The sequence below is a fragment of the Ipomoea nil genome, unplaced genomic scaffold, assembly GCF_001879475.1.
Source record: "Ipomoea nil cultivar Tokyo-kokei standard unplaced genomic scaffold, Asagao_1.1 scaffold0302, whole genome shotgun sequence".
In the NCBI taxonomy this organism is placed as follows: domain Eukaryota; kingdom Viridiplantae; phylum Streptophyta; class Magnoliopsida; order Solanales; family Convolvulaceae; genus Ipomoea; species Ipomoea nil.
In genome coordinates, this window is record NW_017616730.1 from 641,240 (window position 1) to 663,359 (window position 22,120).

The 22,120-nt window shown below is 35.6% G+C and overlaps 3 protein-coding genes across 3 annotated transcripts; 1 reads left to right on the forward strand and 2 right to left on the reverse strand.

The window, feature by feature from the left end:
- Window positions 1-2,262: 2,262 nt before the first annotated feature.
- Window positions 2,263-2,793, reverse strand: LOC109158677 (nuclear transcription factor Y subunit B-5). Its single transcript, XM_019306573.1, has one exon. It carries the CDS (start codon window positions 2,791-2,793, stop codon window positions 2,263-2,265), a length of 531 nt encoding a protein of 176 aa, XP_019162118.1.
- Window positions 2,794-9,544: 6,751 nt separating this feature from the next.
- Window positions 9,545-12,645, forward strand: LOC109158686. Its single transcript, XM_019306585.1, has 3 exons — window positions 9,545-9,650; window positions 9,923-10,719; window positions 11,293-12,645. Exons 1-3 carry the CDS (start codon window positions 9,545-9,547, stop codon window positions 12,643-12,645), a joined length of 2,256 nt encoding a protein of 751 aa, XP_019162130.1.
- A 4,586-nt stretch (window positions 12,646-17,231) lies between these two features.
- Window positions 17,232-21,368, reverse strand: LOC109160348 (metal tolerance protein 2). The gene is made up of 12 exons (XM_019308682.1): window positions 20,928-21,368; window positions 20,777-20,846; window positions 20,399-20,496; window positions 20,063-20,223; window positions 19,648-19,763; window positions 19,342-19,438; window positions 19,066-19,150; window positions 18,706-18,768; window positions 18,494-18,599; window positions 18,239-18,363; window positions 17,699-17,790; window positions 17,232-17,613 (listed from the first exon to the last, which is right to left on the reverse strand). The coding sequence occupies exons 1-12, from the start codon at window positions 21,270-21,272 to the stop codon at window positions 17,493-17,495; spliced, it is 1,479 nt and encodes a 492-aa protein (XP_019164227.1). The 5' UTR covers window positions 21,273-21,368; the 3' UTR covers window positions 17,232-17,492.
- Between the last annotated feature and the right edge of the window lie 752 nt (window positions 21,369-22,120).

Sequence of the window (22,120 nt, forward strand, 5' to 3'; positions counted from 1 at the left end):
GTTATGAAATTATGGATGAGTAGTTATGCAATTCTGAATGTATAGTTATGAAGTTATGCAATTCTGGATTTATAGTTATGAAGTTATGGATGTGTAGTTATGCAATTCTGGATGTATAGTAATGAAGTTATGGATGTGTAGTTATGCAATTCTGAATATATAGTTATGCAATTTTGGATGTACAGCTATCCAACTCTGATTTTTTTTAAGTCGACATCAAAACGACGTCGTTTTTCTATCCGTGTGCACCATGCATGGTGCACACGGATGCACAGCATAACGACTCATTCTTGTGGATACAAATTGGCCTTTTGCAAAATGAATTATAAATCTAGCCCATTACGATCCATAAGCAAATTATTATATTGATCATGGTCCACATAGTGATGTATAAATTATAAGAAAAATATTTTTTTTAATATACTAAAAGTACATTATTCGCATATTAAAAATATATTATTTTGTATACTATGAAATAATGTACATTCAATACCCCAATAATGTAACTTTAGTATATTAAAAATGTACTTTATATTTGAGTATTAAAAATACATTATTTTATATACTATCAAATAATGTACATTCAGTATACAAATAATATACTTTTAGTATATTATTTAAAAATATAAATTGTATTCATGGAAAATACATTATTATGTATATACTATCAAAAAATATACATTCAGTATACAAATAATGTATTTTTAATATATTAAAATGTAACTTGTTGTTGGGGAATATACAACGGCATACTGACTCATACCTATGAAATACATGCTCGGACTCAACTCTACAGGTCGTGGTGGGCCGTCGTTGTTCTGGTCTGACACGAGAATAGCACATTACTGACCTGACATGGTCGGTTAGAGCCCGAGCCCACGGTGTAATAAGCCCTTAGAAGGGCACATTGGTGACCAAGTTTGATGATCATTGGCTAATCACATATACTTCAGCACATGTCCACTTCTCCATAGGCCTCCGAGCTGAGATGTCGAATGCATGAAGGACATGTGGACATGTGGTGCACATGACGACCTCTTGGCATGTGTTCCTTCCAATATTTTATAAATCTTCTGCTAGATGCTTTAAGGTGTGACTTTTAACTCTCTCTTTAGAGCATTTATGAGCTCAAGAACCTCCCGTCTTCGGTCGCGATAACCCTAACCATCACTTCCCAATACATGACTAAACTTGCAGTAACTTAACTAGTTGACCTATGCCGGCCTGCAACGTACAATAGACAAATAGGTCATAATAGATATTGCCTAATCGACCAACCACCATTGCCAATAAGAGGGTACCAAGTTAGCCAAGTTGTAATAAGGTGTGATCATGCCATATGTAATTTTAGGCTTTACTCCCAGTCTTGAGCATCTCAAATCTATCATCTCCTATGCTACATGGAAACTCAGTGAGAGCAGGGCCCCAATTTAATATATATATATATATATATATATATATATATATATATATATATATATATATATATATATATATATATATATATATATATATTACTCATGTAAAAAACTGATGTAAAATTTGATTAGTTAGCATATACTTATCATCTTAAGACTAATAATTATTGTACTTCTCCAAAGGCCATTTCTTTTAAGTGCATCAAAAAAATCTAGCCAAGATTGAAATCATATTCAAATGCAATATTACCAAAATTAAACATGAAAGGATAATGGGATAATTAGACAAGACATAATTATTACTTATTAGTAAATCTAAACATAAAATTTGACTCAAAATACGTGTTCAACCCATTGGAAGGTTGACCTAGTAGCTTGGCCCGAGGCATAAAGTTATAACTGAAACCCTACAAATTCCGGTCAATATATATAAAGCACAAGAACAAGTTAATTATAACAACTTGAAAATTAAAATTAATTACAACATGAAGTTATGTTTGGTCAGGGCATGAGGCATCTTTAAGCCCGTGCGGTAACGATAGTCTGGAAAAAACATTGACTAGATTGGTTTTTCGATACGAAATGACCAGTTCAAACTCTCGACCTTTGTTAAGGTATGAGAGTACAATACCACTGGCGGCAATCAAGTTGGTTTATTACTAAAAATGAAGTTAAAATGAAATTACCTATGCAAATGCTGGTATCAGAGTATCAGGTGTGAATGAGATAATTACCTAAAATGAAATTTTCTTCTCAAAATTAAACATTTGAATTGGTCCGAGATAATGGAACTGAAAAGAATTACAATCAGGAAAGAAATTAAATAAACAAAGGATTATCATTATCAATGAAACTGATGATGAAGCTGGAAGGAGTTATGACACACAGTAGTAGTTTCAGACGAAGAGTATCTTACAACCGCCGGTTCACCTTTCAAGTAATTGTCGTCGCCGGCCGCCGGTTCCTCAGCCAAACCTTTCCTTCCTCCATTGTTTCCGGCGGCTTTATGCTCGCCAGCTTTTTCTCTTTCCACCTGTCTATACCTATGCAAATACGTCCTCACCGGCGGAGCATAATCGTCGAACCCTAGGCTCCCCAGCGCCCAGCAAACATCGTCGCCGTTCAACGTCTTGCGCTTCTCCCTGCGGCACTTCTCCGACGCCTCTCCGGTGACGAAGCCGATGAACTCCGAGACGCATTCTTGCATGGTCTCTTTAGCTTCTTTCGAGATCTTCGCATTCGGCGGCAATATCTGCTTCATAATCCGGCCGACGTTGGCGATCGGCAGCAGCCGATCTTGCTCTCTCATCATCATCACCCCATCGTCGTCGCCGGAAGAAAAACTGTATTTTTGTCCTTCTATATTATCATCCATTATTCTACTAAGAATGGAAAGCCAAATCTCGTGAAGCTCTCAAATACTGACACGTTACTATTTTGAATCTATACGCGATTTACTATGAATCCCTTTATAGATGTATGCATAATCGCTTTTATGTTTTGTGTGCCTATATACATATATGTTTTGTGTGGTTTAATAAAGATTGAGCTTAGTATTCATAATGTAATCAAAATTACACTATGTAATAGAATTAGGACTTATTATTCTCTATATAATAACGATTCTTAACAGTCTAAGATTCTTATTCTTGTAGGGTTCTAAGCCCAAAACATATATAAATAGAGGAAAAAGGAAAAACAATTTTTACTATTTACATACAATATTCATAAAACATATTCATCCTCTTTAAATTTCTACCATTTATTTTCTCGATAATTTCCCATATACTCATGATTTTAACAATAATGTTGGATAGTCGTGGATTACTCAAAAATTATAAAACCAACAATATCATTCTTATCATTCTAAACAGAAGAACATAATTATCCTAAATAAGGTTAGATTGTAGTTATAAAAAAAAATTTATTTGATTGGAAAAAAAAAAAAAAAAAGGAATAGAAGCAAAGCTTTTCACAGTTGATCAATCTAGATGGACTGAACAAATTATACAGACTAATATGATATTTTGATATGAAAATTATACACTATACTTACTCCATTGCCAATTTCGGGGTCAATAAATATTTTTTAAAGTTGTTTGTCGTGTATGGATACAGTGTGATCGATCATGTGCTTGTACTTTATTTAGCATTGACATAGTCCCCTCTTTCATATTTTTTTAACATTTTATTTGCTATAATTGGTAGCTATTAGCTAATCTTACTAGTTTAAGTATGCTTTAATCATATAATAATGTAAATATGAAAGATGTGGACGAATAAATGTGGTCCACGTGTGCTTCTGGCAGTGTGCAAGCTAAGCTACCCGACAAAACACTTGAAACACAATTCAAAATGTATGTCTCTAACTAGGATTAATCAAATTGAAACCCACTATAATTACACCACCATTTTACTCACAAAGTTTGATTCTTATTCGAGGGACAATAACTCTTTAACATGAATATCAAACCTTACCATAGTTATATGAATAGTTTACTTATTAATTATCATAAGCTACTAAAATAACTGCTAACCCTTTAGAAAAAACAAAACAAAACCAAAAAACACTTCATCCATAGAAATGAATTAACTCATACAAAAAAGTGAGAAGAGAGACAAGCCACTACATACAAAGATTGAACAACATTAGCTAACTCATGAACCACTCAATTTGCAGATCGATACACAAAATAAAACTCAATACTCTCAAAGGAAGAAGCTTTAAAATCAAATTTTTTAACTTTCATTGAATCTTATAACATTACCCTCTCATCGCTCTAAATAAATTTTGTTTAAATAGACTCTTTGACACAAATGCATTCTTATTTGGTAAGAGCAACCTCAAGTTTTTGCAGCCCAATTGAAAGAGAAAAAAATTTTATTATCATTAAAAAAAAACAGATACTTTATGCACCTAGAAAACATGTGCAGTGTACGTGCCCGATAGACACAGTTGGTGCACAAAACGTGCACTAATGCAATTATTATTATTATTTTTATTTCGTGGGCTCACAAAAATTATTTTTACTGCAAATATAGTTTTTTTCTCTTTCGTCGCTTTTGTCACTTATCTCGCCTTTAATTCATCCCTACTCTCCTCTATGTATATAAAAAATTATAAATAAATGTATGATGGAGTTGCTCTAATATACATTCTTTACTTATAAGGATTTTGCTCATAGTAGTGTGTTTTAGTGGTAGTCATTGCATGTCAATACATTGGGCCATTCTTTCAAACAGCCCATTCTACTACTATATTAGGCTGGGATTTACTCCAATTACATATCCTGGCAAATTATATTATGCACCGCGGTGCATAATCGATTATGCACCGCGCGTCTTTTTTATTAAATGAAAATTAACGGTGTTTGTTTCCGCCGTTTCGCACCCTTTTGCAAAAAGTAACTCTGTTATTCAGTGTCATTTTGTATACACTGCAGTTTCAGTTGAACACAACTACAGTTTCATTTCGATATAACTATAGTTTCATTCGATATTTATAGACTCAAATATGTGAAAATGTTATTTAATTTTATTTTATATACACTATAGTTTCATTAAAACACAACTACATGATCATTTTGATATAATTACAGCTTCATTGTACAATATACACTCAAATATGTGAAATGTTATTCAGTTTCCGTTTAAATACACTGCAGTTTCATTTCACTATAACTACAGTATCATTTTGATATAACTGCAGTGTCGGTTTAGATATACTGTAGTGTCAGTTGGTGTTTAATACACCAAACAAGCGGACTCCGTTAACTCTAACGGCGGGCCGTTTCTTTACTTAAAAAAACGGTGTCGTTTTTGACCGCGGTGTACATGCACCGCGGTCTATAATATAACGACTGCATATCCTATATTGGGCTTATGGATCATTCTTCGAATGGATTTTTCTTAGGCCGATAGAGGTCCATATAATGGGTTTAAACATGAATGGATTATTCCTAAGATAATACGTAGTATATAGGCAAATTATGTTGTGCATCCGTATGCACCATGCATGGTGCATACGGATGCAAAAACGACGTCGTTTTAATAAAACGCGCGTCCCCCCTTAAAAAAAAAAATCAGGTTCGATTCCCAGCAACAACATATGAACTAAAATTCCATAATCGATGAATTATAATTCCATAATCTAATCTATGAACTAAAAATTTCAGAATGAATGAACTAAAATTTCATAATCTATAAACTAAAATTTCAGAATCGGTGAACTACAATTCCATAATCGATGAACTATAATTCCATAATCAATAAACTATAATTCCATAATCTATGAACTAAAATTCCAGAATGAATGAACAATATAATGTTGTTGCTGAGAATCGAACCTGAATTTTTTTAAAAGGGGAGACGCGCGTTTTTTAATAAAACGACATCGTTTTGGCATCCGTATGCACCATGCATGATGCATACGGATGCACAGCATAACTATCCTAGTATATAGACATTTTAACAATTCTTTTAGGCCACTTTCTTAAACCCCATTCTAGATGGGTTAAATTGAATATTAATGAATATTGTAGAGGGCTTGAGAGTTGGGTTGGATTTAGGGTGTCAAGTGGGCAAAAACGCGCAAGCCATCTTAAATCAGAGAGGTTAAGGCCTAAATTTTTTAGCTCGTGAAAATGTGGATTTTGTGGACCGCAACTCAACCATATTAATATATAATAATATTTTTTAAGTTGGCTCGCGAGCGTGCATGATGCGAGCAAGGATTGAAGAATTATGGCACGCGAGCTGCCCAGTAAAAATCTGCAAAAATTAAAGCCCTCGGTGGGACAGCTCAACCCACATTGACACCCTAGTTGGATACGAGGTTTAATCCGTAATGATAAAGGTTTGCGCGTTGTAGGGTTTAGACATGATATTGGTTGGTGCAATGTAGATGAATCGGAGGCTTGTATTAGTATATTGTGTTTAGCGGATTTCAACTTGTTCAAGAGAAAAGTGATTTCTTAGTTGTCCTAAAGTGTCATTAAAATCAATCGTAGTCACTTGACTGATAGGAGGCGATATCTCACAAGGGCCTTTACGAAATATATTGGAAGCTTGTAAGCAAGTTATGAGGCGACATCTCCATCATCCATGCATGGAGCAAAATAGAGTTGCAGATACGCTATACCTCCTCCTCGCTTCATCTCGCCTATATATGCATCGTAAGTTCTCGATTATCATCCTATAGTTACCCAACAAATTATTTAGGGTAATTTTTTTAGTATTCCTCAATTTGAAGAGTTGCTCCGACCATAATAGAGGTGCAGATACTCTTACCTCTTCCTCGCTTCATCTCGCCTATGCGTTGTAAGTTCTCAAGTATCCTCCTATAGTTACCCAATAAATTATTTAGTATAATTTTTATAGTATTCCTCAATTTGAAGAGTTGCTTTGAGCATAAGGGCAACCCCAATAAGGGGATCTTCACAGTTTTTAAGAACAACATGCTGACTTGGAAGAGAGAAGGAGAAGAAAGAGAAGATTTGGGTACCTCCTGCAAAACCAAGGATTTTATCAGAGCAGTGGGTCCCACAAAAAAAATTCAAAAGGAATTAAAGTTGCTGCGTGCGCAGCAAAACAAGCGCACAGCGGGCGCGTGCACTCCACGCGCACGCTAGGTGCGTAATCTGAATGTTTTTTTTTTAAATTTCCTCTTTCATTATTTTGTTTTGCTTCCCCCCCCCCCCCCTTGCTCTGAGCATAAGGGGATCTTCACAATTTTTAAGAACAAACATGCTGACTTGGAAGAGATAAGGAGAAAAAAGAGAAGATTTGGGTACCTCATGCAAAACCAAGGATTTTATCAGAGCAGTGGGTCCCACAAAAAAATTCAAAAGGAATTAAAGTTGCTGCGTGCGCAGCAAAACAAGCGCACAGCGGGCGCCTGCACTCCACGCGCACGCTAGGTGCGTAATCTGAATGTTTTTTTTTTTTAAATTTCCTCTTTCATTATTTTGTTTTGCTTCCCCCTCCCCCCCCCCCCCCCCGCGCACGCGCGCGCCCTTGCTCTGAGCATATGGGCAACCCCAGTAAGGGAATCTTCACAATTTTTAAGAACAAACATGCTGACTTGGAAGAGAGAAGGAGAAGATTTGGGTACCTCCTACAAAACCAAGGATTTTATTAGAGCAGTGGGTCCCACAAAAAAAAATCAAAAGGAATTAAAGTTGCCGCGTGTGCAGCAAAACAAGCGCACAGCGGGCGCGTGCTATGTGCGTAATCTGAATGTTTTTTTTTTTAATTTCCTTTTTCATTATTTTGGTTTGCACCCTTGCTCTGAGCATAAGGGCAACCCCAATAAGGGGATTTTCACAGTTTTTAAGAACAAACATGCTGACTTGGAAGAGAGAAAGAGAAATTTGGGTACCTCCTGCAAAACCAAGGATTTTATCAGAGCAGTGGGTCCTACAAAAAAAAAAAAATCAAAAGGAATTAAAGTTGCCGCGTGCGCAGCAAAACAAGCGCACAGCGGGCGCTTGCACTCACGTGCCCGCTAGGTGCGTAATCTGAATGTTTTTTTTTAATTTCCTTTTTCATTATTTTGTTTTGCTTCCCCCCCCCCCTCCCCCCCCCCCCCCTTTCCCTTCTCCTCATTTTTCTTTTTCCTAGTCACACCTATAAAATCCCTTCAAAATCTTCACATTATTGAGGATGCCCTAATAGAGTTGCAGATACGCTTACCTCCTCATTGCTTCATCTCGCCTATACGTTGTAAGTTCTCGAGTATCCTCCTATAGTTACTCAACAAATTATTTAGGGTAATTTTTTTAGTATTCCTCAATTTGAAGAAATGCTCCGAGCAGAATAGAGTTACAGATACGCTATACCTCATCCTTGCTTCATATCGCCTATATATGCGTTGTAAGTTCTCGAGTATCCTCCTATAATTATCCAACAAATTATTTAGGGTAATTTTTTAGTATTCCTCAATTTGAAGAGTTGCTCCGAGCATAATAGATGTGCATATACGCTTACCTCCTCCTCACTTCATCTCGCCTATGCGTCGTAAGTTCTCGAGTATACTCCTATAGTTACCCAACAAATTATTTAGGGTGTTTTTTTTAGTATTTCTCAATTTGAAGAGTTGTTCAGAGCCTAATAGAGTTGCAGGTCGCTTACCTCCTCCTCGCTTCATCTCCCATATATATTGTAAGTTCTCAAAAATTCTCTTATAAGTACCCAACAAATTATTTAGGATAATTTTCTTTAGTATTCCTCAATCAGAAAAATTGCTAATTCTAGAAGATAATCCTACTACCGGCAAATCTTCTTCCTCCTTTCCCTTGTTTGGAACACCACTTTGAGCAGACAAGGGTAAAATTGCCCATTCACATATGCTTTCGAACCCGGTCGGATGATACACAAACCGCAAACGGAACCGAATAGAACGTAACCCGTCCATATATACTCTTTGTATTATAGACAGCAATACGAAGAAACAAAACTGCAAAAATAAAAAACAAAAAACAATTTTTTTTTTTTCTCTCTCTCTCTCCCCTCTCGCCAAGTCCTCCTGTCAAGAGCTTAGCCTTCGTACTCCATGAAACCTCTTCGCGTGTCATCACTCGTCTGAAACTGTTAAAGGTGAATTCTTTATATACCATTCCTATCTGACATGTATACCCATAGCTTTATTTTTGCGTATTTGTTTTTTTGCATAAACTTTTTTTTTTTTTAAATGTTTTCTACGGTTGACAAGAAATGTCAATTGATGCACGGATGATGCATAATCATTGAAACTCTACGATAAATCTCTTCATCTTCTCCTCTGCTTCTTTATCAATGTTTTGTTCAGCTTCGTTGCTTAGTAAGCATATACAAAATATAATGTACTCCGTATACGACAAACTTGTGTTGTTGTGCAAGTTTGGAAGTGATTTTGATTGTTTTTATGGGATTGAATGGAGATTTTGATTGCTGGGTTTAATCTTGATTGTGGGTTTCTTAGAGTTTTTGTTTTGTTAATCTTAATGCCGATGATGACGCATAGATTCCTATCATTGTATGATTGTAAGAGTGTGATGTTTGTTTTGAACTGCTGGGAGTTCTTGAATATGTAGGTAATATAAAATGTGTGGGATTTATATATGAAATGGTTGTGTTTCGATTAGGAAATGGATCTGGAATTCAGGCTGCAGTTTCTTTCAGTTAAGTTGGCAGTTAATCTATCACAAACTATGATCAAAGGGAATATGATTGTTAAAGTTGGGATTTTGAACAGTTGAGCTCTAGTTCTTACTGAAATTTTGTCTTCCTTTGAGAGTTGATAAGCTCATAAGGTCTACTATCATGTTTATTGATCATCATTCTAAAAAAAGAAGTTACGAATTTCATTCAAAAGTATATGCAACAGCACCACATTTTGCAAGAACATATAAACACATCTTTGGGACATGCAGAAAAGTTTAATAGTTTTGTTTTTGGTTTTTATCGGTTTTGTGTGATTACCCAATCATTTCATAGTCCAAAGTTTTGATTTTGATTGTGTGCAGATAAGTTTACTAGGTTTATGGAGGACATTGCCAATAAATCTTCAGAACGCTTCCCTTCCAAGAAATCTTCTGGCACAGATTCTGTTTGTGGGGATCGTAAGGTGTTTCCTCGAATTGGAGCTGAATACCAGGCAGAAATCCCTCAGATATTGGAATGTGATCGCGGGAAACTTACAGAAACATCGTTTAATGCAGGCATTGAAGTGGATACTTCTGATTCTTTCTCACTCGGTTTACCTGTTCCAGTCAAGTGGATATATAACAAAGCTCAAGTGAATATCATAGATACTACTAACAATCATGTGGTTGAAAGTAACCAGGATCACTCTGTAGGACCTGAAAACGGACAGACTACTTTGATTAATGTAGATGGAGAGCTCGAAATTGAATCTCCACATAACGTTATAGACAATGGGAAAACAGCGGGCTTACTAAATCTTCAAGAAAGGAAAGCACATTTGGGTAATTGTGATGGCTTCCATCTCGTTCCAGGCTTACCTAATAAGTGTTGGAAGCAAATTGAACATTCGAGCTTTCTCCTTGGCTTATATATCTTTGGGAAAAATCTTGCTATTATTAAAAGGTTTGTAGGGGGTAAGGAGATGGGAGATATATTATCCTATTACTACGGGAAGTTTTATAAGTCTAAAGACTACCAAAAGTGGTCAGACAGTCGCAAGCTAAGAGGCAGGCGGTGCATTTCTGGCCAAAGGCTTTTCATGGGCGGGAGGCAGCAGGAGCTCTTGTCACGTTTATCTTCTTGTGTCTCCGAGGAATGCCTTTCCATGTTGATTAAGGTACATTTGGATTGTCTTTTAGGATGTGCTAATTCATACCTTTTCGTGTCTAATTCAGTAACTGACTATATTGCAATACAAATACATCTGTTTTGAACGCCCTCTAATAAGTTAGTTATCACTCATCACTACCCGACTTTATTCTCTTATCGGTTCATGCTTGCATGTATTGTAAGTATCTAGTTACTTATAGTTATTTCAGTTTCACGGGCCTGCAAAGGCAGGATTTTTATGAAGCAAGTGTTGGTGGTTGCTTATCGTTCTTGAAATTTAGCGTGCAATGATTCTTGCTATCTGAAAAACGAGAGTGAAAGTTGAGACTACCTTAAAATGACATGTTATGTTATGTTATGTTTTCTATCATGTTTTACCTCAGTACAATTGTTGGGAAAAAAGGTTCTTCTGATGCCACATATGGAACCAATTTTTATCGTTTCTTAAACCCTTTTTGTAGATTGACGAAGAATTTAAGGTCTTTCTAAAAGCTCTTGGTTGTTGCATATATATACTTTAAGCACTAAAATGCACATTTTCAGCTTATTCTGATTACTGAGAGTTTTGAATATTGCCTAGGCTTCGAAATTGTTGGGAGATGGGAATATTACGCTGGAAGAGTATGTGTTTTCGTTAAGGGAAAAAGTTGGCATCGAGAATCTAGTTGAGGCTATAGCCATTGGGAAAGGGAAGCGGGATCTTACTGGAACTTCCATGGATTATACGAAAGCCATTCAGTCGCTCCCTGTTCGTTCTAGACTACAGAACACGAAACCATGCTCCTCTCTCACAGCAACCGAGATTCTAAACTTTCTGACAGGTAATTTTCGACTAAGAAAAGCCGAGTTGAATGAACTTTTCTGGGATGCTGTTTGGCCCCGTCTTTTAGCTAGGGGATGGCACTCAGAGCAGCCTAGTGATCTATCCTCTGCTGGTACCAAGCAGTCGTTAGTGTTTCTCGTGCCAGATGTTAGCAAATTCTCGAGGAGTTTAACGAAAGGAACTCACTTTTTCAACTCCATTTCTGATGTTCTCAACAAAGTTGCATCAGAGCCCAGCCTTCTCGAACAAGAAGTCATCAATGCTTATAACGACGAAGAACAGGAGGAGAAACACACGATAAATCCCGAGGTTTCACAGGAGCAGCAAAACAATCCTGCAAGAAATCAACATTCAATGGAATTCACAGTAGTGGATACCAGCCTGTTTACTGGAGTAGGGAGTGGCAATAAAGTATGGGAAACGAGAAGTTTGCCTCTCGATCGTTTGAGTTCAGATTCAAGCGAAGAAAATCATGGATCGGATCCCATGGATTTTGGTAACATCGAAGAAGTATATGGTGATGCAGATAACGATATAACTAGCATTTCAAAGGATGAAGAATTGCCTAATGGTCCAGTTTCATTGATCACAGAAGCAAAACCTCGATTTGTATCCATCTCAAATCACAAAACCGAGAACAAGTACATAAAGGAAGCAAAACTCGAGTCTCAATCGAGCCTCCCAGATGCTCAACCATCCCAGAACTTTTCATCAGATGACACTTCTTTCTTGAGCAGCCAAGGAGAAATACATGCAAGAAATCTTCTCGAAAACAGTCTAGCCTCCGAACAATCACATAAAAACTCTATCTTGGATAATCCAGAAGACGATCAAGGGCTCTCTATGAACACGCTGAACAATCCCGATTCCCTGTCAGCTGAGCAGCATTCTGAGATTCTAGAATCCATTAATGCGGGAGCCATTACAGAGGAACCCGAACCTCCCATCATAACTTGCGAGAGGCGAAGTAGTAGATACAAACCGAGTGCAAGAGCACTGGAAGCGATTGCATATGGTTTCATGGAAGCAAGAACGAAAAGAAAACGCAGAAACGAGAGTTCAACCTCAACGAGCTCTTCTCAGAGGAGTAAACGTTTGGTGGATAATTAAGAAGGAAGCAAATGAGAAGAATGATGGTAAGGAATTTAACGAAAGCTTGAAGATGAATGGCAATTCAAGGCATTGGGATTATATTTTTGTGTATTACCGTGACAGAAAGATGTATGATCTTTGTGAATTAGTGCCTGGCGTCTTTGAAGCTGTTGAGATACAACTTTAGTTTAGTTATTTGGTCTTCATTACTTCATTTGGGTGGTGAGATCAACTTCATCCAAAATTAGTAAAACATTGTAACAACTGTACTCTATTTTTATTCAATGTTTATAGACTAAATTGTACATTTTACAAAGATACATAACTTTTTTTTTTTTTAAGACAAACATGGCTGATGTTCCCACCGGCTACGCGCAATGTGCACGTGGCGTTGGATTATATTTTTTAAAAATACATTTATGCTTCTAGTCTAAGAGTATCACTAATATATATATTTTTTGTTTAATAATAATTTTGGATGAATCGGAAGTGAGAGATGAAAGGAGAGAGAATAAAAAAGCTGTCGAAGTGTGAGTTTTTTGTGAAGTTTGCAAGAGGAAAAAAAAAAAAGAGAGAAACACAATTGGTGTGCGTGCAACGTGCATGTAGTGTTTTTTTTTTTTTTTTTTTTTTTTTTTTTTTTCCTCCTTTCCCACTTGACACAAAAAGTTCTGGTATAAAAATCTCATAGTTGAGATTGTTCTAAGAGCATCCACTATAGTGTATTTTTTTCAAGTTTTTTTAGAATGAAATCTCTCAAGCCAAGGAGCATACTTGATGTGGGGATGAGATAATGGAAAAAGCAAATGAGAAAATAATGTCAGAATTAAAAGAAAAAAGTAAACAGAAAAGCTATACGCGTTTCGCGCACAGCTGGCCAAAGCCTGGCGCGTGCACTGCACGCGGGCGCGCGTGACTTCATTTTTTTATTTTGTATTTTTTAAATTCAATTTTGTTTTTTTTTTTTAATTTTTTCTCTCCCCTCCCACTAATAAGGATGCTCTAAGAGCATCCCTACAAGGGGCTTTTGGACCAGATTTTGAGGAAATTTGGGTGAGGTAGAGGAAAGAGAGGGAAGAGAGAGAGAGAGGGGGGTGGGTTGTCCAGCAAAAATTGGAATTTTGTAGTGGGTGGGTCCCACCAGTGAAGAGGGAGAGTTGCGCCTCACGTTCGCGCCCGCCTGGGTGCGTAATTTTATTTTTTTTCATATTTATTTATTTTTCTCTCCTCCCATTTTATCTTTTCTAATCACACTTGTAAAAACTTCACAAAATCCTCACACTATTGGAGATCCCCTAAGACTCTAAGAGCATCTCTAGTAGTGGAGAAAGAACAAAATGAAAAAACAAAACAAATGAATATGTTGTGGCGTCAAAGTGGCCGCCAATCTAACGCGCTCCAACACGCGCCCATTGTGGGCGCAAAGTGCGCATCCGACGCTCTTATTTATATATTTTTATTTTTTAGTACTTAAATAATATACTTTTTGTATATAAATAATATATATATATATATATATATATATATATATATATATTTATATATTTATTTATTTATTATTTTTATTTATGACGCACACAGTTGTGTGAACAAAAAATGATTGAAAACATTCAATCATTATTTCACGAACCATGGTCCACACATTTGTGTGAAACTATAAATAAAAAATATATTTTTAATATATTAAAAGTATATTATTTAAAAATATAATTTTTTTTTATATATTATCAAATAATGTATATTCAATTTACAAATGAGTTAATACCTAAAATTGTCCTCGACTATAGTGATTTTTCTCAATTTCGTCATAAACGACTTTGGTGACCTAATATAGTCCCAGACTTTTATGTTTCGCTCAATTTAGTCATCCGTTTGTTATTCCGTCAAATTGGTGTTAAATAAAGGGACAATTCAATAATATCAATATTGGCATCTCTTTACTTTCAACCTGTGAAGTGAGAAATCTCTCTTTCTTACACGAATTACACCCAGAGTTACTCTTAGACCTACGAATCAAATTTTATATTCGCAGCTTTATAAGTGATTTTGGGAGTAATTCATAAAAAAAGAGGGATTTCGCACTTCACATGTCTATGAATTACTAAATTGTCTATTTATTTAACAACAAATGGGCGGAATAACAAATGAGGGACTAAATTGATCAAAAACACAAAAGTCTGGAACGAAATTGAGTAAAAATACAAAATTCTGAGACTACATTAAGTCACCAAAGTCGTTTAGGACAAAATTGAAAAAAACCACTATAATCGAATACGATTTTGGGTATTAATTCATTTACAAATATACATTCATAGTCCATTCAATTATGTGGACCATAGTGACACAGTCCACACAATAAATTGTCGAAGACAGTGGCTCCAAGCCTAATGAAGATAAGTCGGCCCAATCGGTCTCCATATGAGGCCCAGTAATCCTAACCCTAAATCTCGTTACGGACGGTGTTGCCTCTGAACTGCACCTATATATATAGAGCTCACGCACATCTTCTCTCCATAGTCTCTGTGCTAGGTTTTCTCACCGTATCTCTCGTAAATCCAGTGTTTCATCTCTCTTATGCTACTACTTTATTCTTAGGTTTGATGTTGAATTCTGTGTTTGAGTACTGGCTGTGATGTTCAAAATCTACCTATTTTATGAGAGAATTTACTTCTCTTGTGATTAGAAAACCAATGGATCCTTCTGAGCCTACTCTGCATTTTATTTTATTTTTTTTTAAATTTTTTTTACTTGTATGTTTACATGCCATCGAGGTGAGGATAATCGATTCGGAAAGGATATATGTCGATCGGAAATACTTCCAGACTACAATTATCTGATCGATGGCTATTTCCGCTCTTTATCTCAATTGAATTCAGGGTTAATTGATATTTTTGTATAGATTTTACAAGAATGTGATATCATTGTCTAAATTTTAAATTTTAGATTATGTTGTGTAAAGTATTAATGTTAGTATCTTCTTTTTAAATAGGGGATTTAAAAAGAATAGTTGTATTATTTTCTTTTAATTGTTTTTGTTGATGAATGTAAAAAAAAAGGTAAAAGTATTGCTTTCTTTTCACTTTGTGATGAAAATTGCTTCTTCTTCTCAACTATGGAGTAAGTGAGAAGAAGGTAATGTCATTGTTTTTAGAGTGAAAAGTCATTGGTATTATCTTCTTTCTAATATTTATATGTTTCAATAAAAAAAATATAAAAGAAAGTATTTTATATAAAGTTATCTAGAATTTTGAATCTGCACAATTTTTTTTCCATTTTTGTAAAATTTGTCATTTGATAAAGTATTTATGTAGTTTTATAGGCGTAGTTTCGGAATTGTTCGATTGTTTGTACCCGGTTTCAGTTTATGTAAAGCTTTTTTTTTTCTGCCGTTCTGTCGTTTAGTGTACCGCCGCCTCCTTGCGATGTAGTTTGGTGTGGTCGACGGATACTGAAATTTTAGCCATTTGCGTTGGTAGGCTTGCCGACTGTTAGCTGGCTTAAGTTATTGGTCCTCGCACCAAATTTTCTGTGGAGTTCATGAATGTTCTAGCCGTTTTAGAATTATATTTTAAAAGAAATATATTTTTTTCGTACTATAATTTTAAGAAGGTGAAATTTTTAAATAATTTTATAGGTGGTGTAAATAGCAATTTGAATGTAAATAGTTATATTTACATTATTGTGGTCAAATGTAATTTAATTACACAAAATTAAATATTGGAATTATATTATTTAATTTTTTGATTAATTCTAATATTTGATGTTTTGTGTAAATAGATTATATTTGATTATGGTGGTTTTATATTCTAATTGTTATTTATACTATTTATAATGTTGTTGAAATTTTATCTTTTTAGAATTCTAAGGTTATTTATACCTAAAAGTGGTATAAATAACAACACATTATGCACACGTTACTTGTTGAATTTTTGAGTTTGATCAGTGGGCACAAGTTGGGCATTGAATAACTATGTTGTAGATGAGTGTACTAATTGCTTTTAGATACAATGTGATATGTGATATTTGATGTTTTGAATATGGCTGATAGAACGATATATTTATTGCTTTAATCTGGCCCACCATGTAACCTATGCCCCAGCAAGATATGCTCTAAACTATGCCCTTTGAATTTTATGGGCATTTTTGGTTTTGATAATATTTGGGATTGGTGATTTGGCGATTGATATTAGATTGGCTCTAGCATTCGTTTTGTCAAGAGGAGTTCGAACTATTAACTAGAATGACCAGAAGATATAATTCACATTAGAGCGAAGGATACGGAAGGTTATCATCAGCTAGTCCGGTGTATAGATTGTTAGACAGTGTACTGTACTTCATGCTGGAATAGAAGTACTATTGCTGTTGATTTCTTAGTTCATCATTGAATATTTACAGAAGAGTGTAACATGTTAGTTTGAATTATTAATTTTATATTGTCAAATACTTTCTATTTGATTTATTATTCTTTTAAAAATTGATAAATTCATCTACATTTTGTTATTTTTGTCAGACAAAATGTGATTCTCATTCAAATAACAGAATTTTGTTGAATTAGAATAATAAATGGAGTTGGTTTAAAGTGTCACATTAATGGTTTTATAGCATGTCTATAATTTCTCCCCTTAACTTTATTAAGCACAAATAGAAAAGAAAAAATGGTACACCATATTGTTCGCTCGAGTTACATGTGCAGAAAACCTTTGTTCTTTTCCTTTGAACAAAATCATATAAAATGAGATGATATTCCAATGCATCTCCTGGGTTGTAGCAAAAACTGTTGAGTATATATTTTTACCATCCTTGTCCACGAGACGGATAAAGTTAAAATTGTAGGTTAGTTTCCCAAAAAGTAGTGTGCAAATCCTTCAACTACATGTTGGTCGTGGCGTTGGACGCCCCAATCGGAGCTGGAAGGTGACTTGTACAATATTAGGTACTGTCTCAGTAATCAGTTCCTCTGCCTCACCGGCAAGTTTTTCAGCATCTCTGGACGAAGAAGCATAAATACAGAAAACATTAGCCACTAGTGGCAAAAAAGTTGGTATAGGTAACACTCGGTCTGTATCTGTACCTAATTAAAAGTTCCTGTGGCATGGAGACTTCGACTTGAAGAAATATCTGCCCTTGCAACAGGTGGGGTGTGATTCGCTCCACAACAATTCTCTGAAATCCATACAAAGATGTTATGGATTCTAGGTATTAATGAGGAAGAGGACCTATGTTGTAAGATTGGAACATGTGGACTAGTCTGAAACATGTTGTACCCAATTTCTTTTGGGTTAATTCCATTTTTTATCTTAGATTTATAGGTGTAAGTCCTTTTTCAAAACATCCCCTTTTGATCCAGTATTATTGTGCCATGACCATTTTTGGTCATCCATCAACAAAATCATTGAAATGTCCTTAAATATTAGGATATTTTGATTTTTTTTATACAAAGTGAGTTGAAAACTTAAATGGTGGATAAAAAATGGTCATGCCATAATAATACTAGGACGAAAGGAGGATATTTTGAAAAGAAAAAGATTAAAAGTGGATTATCACCTATAAATCTAAAGACCAAAAATGGAATTAACTCATTTCTTTTTTAAGGAGAAAATGTATGTATCACCTTAGAAAATTTTGATGACAAAATATTGGAAACACTGTTAGCGAGCTCTATATGCTCGAAAGAATTTCCATTCTTGCACCCCATCTGTTTGTTGTTCTGCTGATGAAGATGTAAAGTTAAAGGATCTGCCAAGGAAAAATGATAGTAACAAAAAGAGCAAATAAGTGGTCTTGTGCAAGTCTAGACACCAAGTGAAGAAAGAGATAGACATTTATCAAGGAGATCTAAACAGCTCTACGATAAAGTAAAATTTACCAATGTGTACAAAGACTTCGACTACTTCAGGATGTGACCGCTGAAGTTCATGTCGAACAAATTCCCCAACTTCATGTGCAGCACTAATACTAGAAAAGGGATCTACCTGCATAAAAAGAACGGAAAATTAGATCATTTTAATTGTAATAGCTGTTGAGACAAAGTAGAACACCGTAATTGCATTATAAATAGTATCAGGGAAATTCACCAACCTCAATATTAACATCAAGATACAAAAAGGAACCTGCTCTCCTTCCTCTAAGGTGATTGCATCCCTACAAATGTCAAACAGGAAAAAATAAAAAACCATTTAGGAAAGGCATTGTTTACATGATCATCTGCTTTTAACAAGATGCTCATTAGTGATATCATACATATTCCTAACAGCAAAATAAACATTAACCCATGCCTTGAGTTTAAGAACAAGTGGTCTACACCCAACCCCAAGGGATGGAGCATGTAAGATGAGAAGTGAAAATTCCTTAAGCCCATGAAGGGTTGATGCAAAGAGGAAATGTATACACTATGAAATTAAAAAACAGCTTATATGTTTTGGGAGAGGGACAACTTGCCTTAACCCCTTCAACTTGTAGTATTGTGCTTCTAAAAGGCTCCAAATTATGTGAGGGGATAGCAGCATCAACCAATTCCAAGACGCTAAAAATTAAGATAACAATTAGATATTTAAATTTGTGTTTTGCCCGGTACCACACACCAGACACTTCCAAGATGGAGATGCATTCAACCATAAAAAGACTTCATCCAACATTGGTCACCCAAGCTAGCAAGAAAGAAACAATACTTCCACAGCTCTTAGAAAGAAGAAAAGAGCAAGGAGTAACACATACCTTTGGTAACCAGTTTCCAGTCCTGCTCTTAGGATCATACCAGCAACAATGAGTCCAGCAAGAGGATCGAAGAACTTAACCCCCAGAAAAGATCCACCTGATCTCAGGAAGAATAGTTCAGTATGCGTTTGTTAAATCAATTATGATAATATCATGAGGTTTAAAAGAGCAGTGGTAAAAAAACACAAATAAACCTCCAGGACTAAACACACAATAAGAGCAATTAACATATACATAGTAGTATTTCGCAAACTTGGAAATATAGTAGCACAAAGTGAGACTTTATATGAAGATTAAGGTTATTACCAACCCCTATAAGAGCAACTAGTGAAGAAACAGCATCAGCTCGATGATGCCAAGCATTAGCTTTCATTAGCCCACTCCCTGTCCTCTCCCCAGCTCTCTTTGTTATCCAATACAATCTATAAGAGAGAAAAACATCAAAATAGCATATAGAAGCAAAAATAAAATACAGAGTAAAATAAAGAAAAAAATAGTTTCTATTCAATGACAGTACAAAATTTTTAGTCATGCATTCAATACCACATTCATACTACTCATAACATAAAATGCATCATGTTGAGAATCTTTATATTCACTAGTTCTGAGGATATAATAAAAGTACCCTAACACAAGAAGACTGACCAGTTACAATACTAATTCATGCCATAGGAAGTCCTGATACTAATTCTGTCATGTTAATGATTGAAATAAATCATACCCTTCCTTAACAGCTATAGACAGTATAGTCATATTCAAAGCAAGAATAGGGTGATCCATATCAATTCCATGATGATGTCCACCTCCACCATGATGGTGTCCATGGATGTGTTGATGAGCTAGTGACTGGTTAACCCCTTCAGGCACTGCTGACCACAATCCCTACCAGAAGAATATGCAAAATTTCAACCAAAAGCCCAAAAACCATATTATATGTAGAAAATATACCCCAAAAAAGGTATCAGTTAATGGATTCAGTTTCAGGCATAGCCAGAGTTCTTAATTAACTGGTTGTAATAACTCAAACACTAAAGCAACTTAATAAGCCGACACATACCATCAACATGTCTAAAGCATGCCATGCAATGCCTCCCCCGGTTGCCAATAGCATAACTGAAATTCCAAGGGCACCTAGAGTCTCAAATTTACCATGCCCTGAAACATGAAGAAAACCAATTATGGAACAGAGACTAATGATCCTGAAAATGACACTAAAAATCTAATCTAAAACCCATAAAGTCTAAGTATCACCAACAATTTCATATCACACCATCCAATAACTAGAAATCTCCAGCAGAAGGAAACAAAACCAATGGAATCAAAACAATGAAATAGGAGGCTAGCAAGCCAATGCAAAGCTGATAACACAGGTTTCATAATATCATAAACAATGTAATATCAATCGAGTAAGGCGTAGATACAGATCAAAAGCGACCATATGGGTGTTCCTTGTCCTTTGGAGCCTTCGCAGCTTTATACGACAGCAATGCCACCCCACTCAGAACCTAACACACAACATAAAATTAAAACACAGCATGCTCGTCATGTTAGCTGCACATCATTCAATCAAAGATACGCGTACTCACAACATCGGAGACGGAATGAGCAGCATCGGCAATAATGGCGGTGCTTCCACAGACGTAACCGGTGAAAGCTTTGGCAGTCGCCAAACCAACGTCGGCGGCTAGGCCGAGTCGGAAAATCTTCTCGCCTTCCTCTCCCTGATGATCGTGGTGGTGCGAATGAGAGTGACCGTGGCCAATATGCCATCTCCTCTGAATCAAAAAGCTAGGGGATTCGCCGTACTTGATCGACGGATCACCTAGCTGAGGACTCACAACCTGAATCACTGGATTCAAGTAGCTATAGCTTTTCGCGTAGGTGTTACGAATACGATTTAGGTTAGCTGAAATCATTCTAGCCGTCCCCATTTCTCTGCGTTGAAGCTTCTCAGATTGATCTCCGAAGACCGCTGAAACCAGAGATGCTTCTCTCTACTAAAGTATTCTAGAAAAATAAAAAATAAAAAATCAATTTCCCAATTTTGTTTTATTAAAAAATTTGAGTGGGTCCCGTTGAACTAGCTCAATTAGTTTGTCCAATTTTTTAAATTATTATAATTATTTTTCAATAAGTTGAATCTTCAACTCCAATGGCTCTACACCTTAGTCCGACAAAATATTTGGATAATGTAAATTATTATAACTCAACTGAACAAAGCTGCTCCACACCTTAGTCCGACAGAATATCTCGATGATGTAAATTATGGTAACTCAACTGAACAAATCTACTCCACACCTTAGTCCGACAGAATGTCTCGATGATGTAAATTATGGTAACTTACTCGATGATGTAAATTATGGTAACTCAACTGAACAAAGCTGCTCCACACCTTAGTCTGACAGAATATCTCGATGATGTAAATTATGGTAACTCAACTGAACAAAGCTACTCCACATCTTAATCCGACAGAATATCTCGATGATGGAAATTATGGTAATTCAACTGAACAAAGTTGCTCCACAACTTAATTCGACAGAATATCTGGATGATGTAAATTATAGTAACTCAACTGAACAAAGCTGCTCCACAACTTAATTCGACAGAATATCTGGATGATGTAAATTATAATAACTCAAGCTGAACAGATCATGGTAACTCAGCTGAACAGAAGCTAGACATTTGCTTACTGCGTACAATAAGCCTTGGACAGGAGTTATAGAGACATAAGCAAAAAGAAAAATTCGAGAGTGGACCAGTGGAATATAGTATTTTTTAC